General features: G+C 36.3%; 1 protein-coding gene across 1 annotated transcript in view; it reads left to right on the top strand.

Annotated features, from left to right (window-relative positions):
• Positions 1-4,078, top strand: part of SYPL1 (synaptophysin like 1) — a gene marked incomplete at its 5' end in the record, with an annotated part of 22,121 nt that extends 18,043 nt beyond the window's left edge. The window contains 2 exons of the mRNA XM_027772129.1: positions 1,367-1,555; positions 2,680-4,078. Of these exons, the coding sequence (XP_027627930.1) occupies positions 1,367-1,555; positions 2,680-2,814 (324 nt within the window). The remainder of the gene's footprint in view (positions 1-1,366; positions 1,556-2,679) is intronic.
• Positions 4,079-5,471: the final 1,393 nt, after the last annotated feature.

The following is a 5,471-nucleotide window of genomic DNA, read 5'->3' as shown; positions in this document are numbered from 1 at the left end:
TGTGGCTCCGCGGTGTGTGTGTGTGTGTGTGTGTGTGTGTGTGATTTCTTGCTTTCTGTCTCTCTCGGTCTGTCTGGCGAGCGCACACACCCTATAGCAAAAACCTCTCCCCCAAAAAAGAAAGAAACTATCCAAAATGTTCAGACTTTTCTTTCTATGAAATGTAATAAATAGCAGTGAATTCTTTAAAAATTTACTAGTGATAAGGTATTTGGAGAGGTTTTTTTTTTCTTTTTAACATATGGGCATCTTAAAATTTACGGTTATGAATTTTAAAATGTTGAGTTGTCTTTTTTGTGTTCATTATACATTATACATGGAAAATTAGAGGGGCTGGCAAGTGGCGTGGTGGTTAAAGGTGCTGGACTCCCACATGGCTGACCACAGTTTGAGTCCTGGACCTGGTGGTTTGCTTTCTCACTTTCTCCCTCTCTCTCTCTGTCCTTCTGTGGTCAGATTAAAAAATAAATAAGTAAAGTTAAATAAAATAAGATTTCACTGAAGTTGGAGTTTTGCCAGAATAGTATGAAGAAGCAGAAGATAAGGAAGTTGATAGTATATGCAAGGAATTATAACAAAAGACCTTAAAATATAAATTGATTAAACAAAAAGACATTAGTGAGGGACTAGCAGATGGCATAATGGTTACGTTGCTGGACTGCTACATAGTCAACTGTGACTCGAGTCCTAGACCAGGCGGCTTAAAACTCACATGAGGTCCGTGTGCTTGTGTGCCCAAAATCCCAAGAGGAGAATGGAGGAGAAGGGATTGTGGCATGGTATCCCCCCAGAAGGTAGTTTCTTGCTTTCTATCTCTGGCCAGCATACATACCATATAGAAAAATCTCTTAAAAAAATAAATGAGCCAGCAGGTAGTATAGTGGTTAAGGGTGCTGGACTCCCACATGGCCAACTATGGTTTGAGTCCTGGACCTGATGGCTTGCTTGCTTTTTTTTTTTTTTTGAGAGGTTTTTGCCATAGGGCATGTGCGCTCGCCAGAGAGATAGAGAGAGACAGAGAGACAGAAAGCGAGAAATCACCCCCTAGGGGGATGGTTCCCTGTGGTCAAATTAAAAATAAATATATAAAGTTAAATGATTATTTTTAAAATAAAAAATAACAGGTTGAGAGACAAAGTAATAGGAACCAATTGTAGGTCTTTGTGGGGTCAGAATTTGTTGGATTGGGGTGCTAGAGAGAAATGATATGAAAGAGTGGGATGATTTAAACATTATACTGAGATAGGGATATTGATAACAGGGTCTCAAGTGTGATACTGGTAGTAAGTGGCTGAAGTAGGGTTTTGATAAGGGTTATAATAAATAATAACTGTCCTTTATTAACTCACATCTGTTTTTGCCTTAGGACTTTGTTGTTACTCTCGTTGCCACTTTTTTATGGTTGGTGAGCACTTCAGCCTGGGCCAAAGCACTTACAGATATAAAAATAGCTACTGGTCACAATATTGTTCAGGAACTTCAGCCTTGTATGGAGCTGGAAGTGCAATGTTATTACGGCTCGGTGACTAGTATGGGATCCCTAAATGTGTCTGTGGTAGGTATACATTATTTATAAAATTTTTATTTTCCTTGTTAGAAAAACCTTTTAATAGAATTAGAATCTTAAGAAAGTAATAGCTTTTGGAGCCAGAAAACAGGATAGCATCATTGGACTCCTGCGTGGCCTATGGTTCAAGTCCCAGACCTGGTAGCTTGAAAATCGTGCCATGTGCGTGTGTGCCTAAGATCCTGGGAGAAGAGTAGAGAAGGGATTGTGGCGTTAGCCATCCCTCCGGAGGGGTGATTTCTCACTTTCCCTCTCACTGTTTCTATCTCCCTCTGGTGAGCACACATGCCCTAAGGCAAAAACCTCTTTAAAAAAATGAATATTTTTTTCAATATTCAATAAATCTCTGAATAAAAATATTGGTTTTTATTTTTACTAAGTTATTAGACTCCTAGTTTTATCAATAATTTAATGTTTACCTTTATAACAGTGAAGAAAATTTGTTAAATTATTAGCTATAAGCAAAATCATGATTGAGTCTTACATTTTATGAAAATCACTAAGGCAGGACTTCTACCTGAAACATTCTAATAACAGTCACTAACAACTGTTGAAACTATGTGCCTGGTAATGTGCTAAGGGCTTTACACTTACATCTCGGTCAAGTTCTCCTGTTCTGGTTCTCTCTCCAACATAGGAGGTATGTGGAAAGTGGCATTATCAACTTCAAATAATTATTTTATTTATTAATATTATTGTTTCTTTATTTATGTATATATTTTAATTTGACCAGAGAGAGGGAAAGTGGGAAAGCAAGCTGCTAGGTCCGAGACTTGAACCGAAGTCGGTCATGTGGGAATCCAGCATCTTAACCAGCATGTCACCTGACAGCCCCTCTCATCTTCATTTTTCATATGTAGCTCATATTTTTATTTGCCCAAGCAAGGTAGCACGACTAGGAAGTGGCAAGCAAGGTTTGAGCCAGATCTGACTTTAGCACCCACTCTTAAAATCTAACTTTTTTATTCCACTTTGTATGTAGTGTTAGACTTTCAGTGACATGATGGTATATTATCTGAAAATGTTAAATATTTAAAAGGAAACAGATTTTAAGAAGGACATGAATTTTTAAGTAGATATTAGATTTTCATATTTACTTTTCTGTTTCATAGATCTTTGGCTTTCTGAATATGATACTTTGGGGAGGAAATGCTTGGTTTGTGTATAAGGAGACCAGCTTACACAGTCCATCAAATACTTCTACTTCCCATGGCCAAGGAGGTATTCCACCTCCTACTGGAATATAAGTAAAGGAAGAAATACACTGTATGAAATATGTTTATATTCTGGCTTGTTGCCAACATCTTGAGAAGCATTATTTGTTTCTAATAAAAGTAATGGCTTTTTCAATAAATTGGTGGGTTTAAAATTTTGCTGCTTTTTTACGTAAAGCCTGTGCCTTTCCTAGAAATTCAAGATGTAAATGTATTCTCACATGTAAATTTGAAAGTTCAGGGGCCTATTATGATATGATACAGTTTTAAGTAAACAGTAATTTTTTGTTGTTTGCCTTCTAAAATGTTTACACCTTAAGCCTTAACATATATCTTCACTCAGAAAATGGTTATATCACGATAGGAAAAAATCTTTATTTGGAATATACACTACTGTAAGTTTGTACAGATCATATACCTAAGTCCTATCTTTGTATAAGAAAGCCTTGATTACATGAATCATATTTAGAAAAACCATATTTAGTTCAAAATTTATATCTGAACGTTCATGTTACGAAAATTTTTTAATTGCAAAGACTAGGTATATTTTATTTCTGTTTTTCTAAATGACTTGCTGTACTTAATAGGTGTACTAAAATTGTGTTGGGAGCAGGGATTTTGAATTTTGTAATAGACGTCTACTTAGTTATTCTTTTTTGCGTGGATGTAAGCTTCCATTATGCTGGTGGTTTAATAGGCTTGCTATGTAAGAAGAAAGAACATGGTTCAACTAGACTTTTTATATGTACGGGCATTACGCTTAGTGATACTTGTTTGCTATCCTTTGTTGCTCACACTGTCTAAGTGCAGGCTGAGACCTAGTCTCTTTGTAGTAGAGTAAAATAATTCATCTTTTTCTGGATCCTATTCTGAAAATAAGAATTGTCTTTTACTTTTGAAACATTTACATTTAGAGTCAATGAAGTTGCTGTTTTGAGCTTAGCATTGATATTGTGAAAACAAATGCAATTTGGATTTCATGTTTCTTAATGTTCATTCTTTACAAGTAGATGATTAAGAAATTATGCATCATAAAGAACTTAAGTGAGCTATATTATGAGTGCACTGTCTTTGCACACACATTTGGGTATATTCCGAACACAGGGCTTATTCACATTTTGCTTTCTAATTTTTGTTGTACAGGGATCCAGATATCCTATTCTTACAACACAATTGTTTATATGTGAAGCACATTTTATTATTGCCTTATTTTTGTTGCTTTTATTCATGACAAGAATTGTCAGTATCAGAATGTATATCTTTCATGCAACCAATTAATAAAGAAGTTGAAAGAAAAAGTGCACTGTTATATTATGAAGAAGCCTTTTTTTTAAGAATAATTTTATTTAACTTTATTTATTTATTATTATTATTTTTAATTTAACCAGAGAGACCAGCAGTTGGCGTGATAGCTATGTTACTGAACTCCCATGTAGTCGATCGTGGTTTGAGTCCCGGACCCAGCGGCTTAAACTTATACTGGGTGTGTGTTCGTGCATGCCCAAGATCCTAAGAGGAAAAGGGATTGCGGTGTGGCCACTCCCCCTGGGAGGGTGATTTTTTTGCTTTCTGTCTCTCTGTCTCTTTCTGGCGAGTGCATGCACCCTATAGCAAAAATCTTTCAAAAAATTTTTTTTAATTTTAACCAGAGAGAGAGGGAAAGCAAGCCACCAGGTATGGGACTCGAACTGCAGTCAACTATGTGGGAGTCCAGCACCTCTAACCACTGTACCACCTGCTGGACTCAATGAAGAAGCCTTCTTAAATGCATAGCAATGCAAAATAAAATTGATTTTCAGAGCAGTATATAAGATCACAATAGTTTTTTAAATGTTTAACATGGAATACAATAGACAAAAATGCTTTGGAGACTGGTTCTGTCCTTTTTTTCTTTCAATCTCATTTTTAAAATATTAATAATTGTAACTTTCAGGTTAAGTTTTTCTAGTAAACCTTTTCTAATAGACTGTTCAATTAGGCAGCAAAGTTTTGTAATTAAGAGTGTATGTTCTGGGACCAACAGGTGGCATAATGGTTTAATTGCTGGACTCCCACCTAATTAACCGTAGTTCAAGTCCCAGACCTGGTGGCTTACAGCTCATACTGGAGTGTGCACAAAATCCAGATAAGAGTGCAGGTGAAGGAATTGTAGTGTGGCCATCCCCTCTCAGGAGGGGGGGTTTCTTGCTTTCTGTCTCTGTCTCTCTCTGTCTCTCCAGTAAGCACACACACCCTATAGCAAAAATCTCTTTCAAAAACAAAACAAAAAAAGAGTGTATGTCCTTGGGACCAGCAGGGGAACCATCAGGTGGCATAGTGGTTAAGGCACTGGATTTCCACATGGTCAACTATGGCTCAAGTCCCAGACCTGGAGGCTCGCGTTCTCGCTCTCTCTCGCTCTCCCTCTTGACTGCACATGCTCTATAGCAAAATTTCTAAATAATATTAAATAAATAATTCTTCTAAAAAAAAAAAAGAAAATGTGCTCCTGAGTCAAACTGCTTGGATTTGAGTCTTCATTACATACCAACTAGTTAACTTCAGGCAAATTACCTTTGCCTCATTTTTATCTGAAAAATGGAAATAATAGATACTAACCTCAAAGTGTTTATGAAGATAAAGTGAATTAATAAATTTAAAGTATTAACCCAGTGTTCAGCATCTAGTCAGCACTCTGAATGTCAGTTGTG

The sequence above is a fragment of the Tupaia chinensis genome, unplaced genomic scaffold, assembly GCF_000334495.1.
Source record: "Tupaia chinensis unplaced genomic scaffold, TupChi_1.0 Scaffold000255_1, whole genome shotgun sequence".
NCBI lineage: Eukaryota > Metazoa > Chordata > Mammalia > Scandentia > Tupaiidae > Tupaia > Tupaia belangeri.
This window is presented reverse-complemented; position numbering and strand designations above follow the sequence as displayed.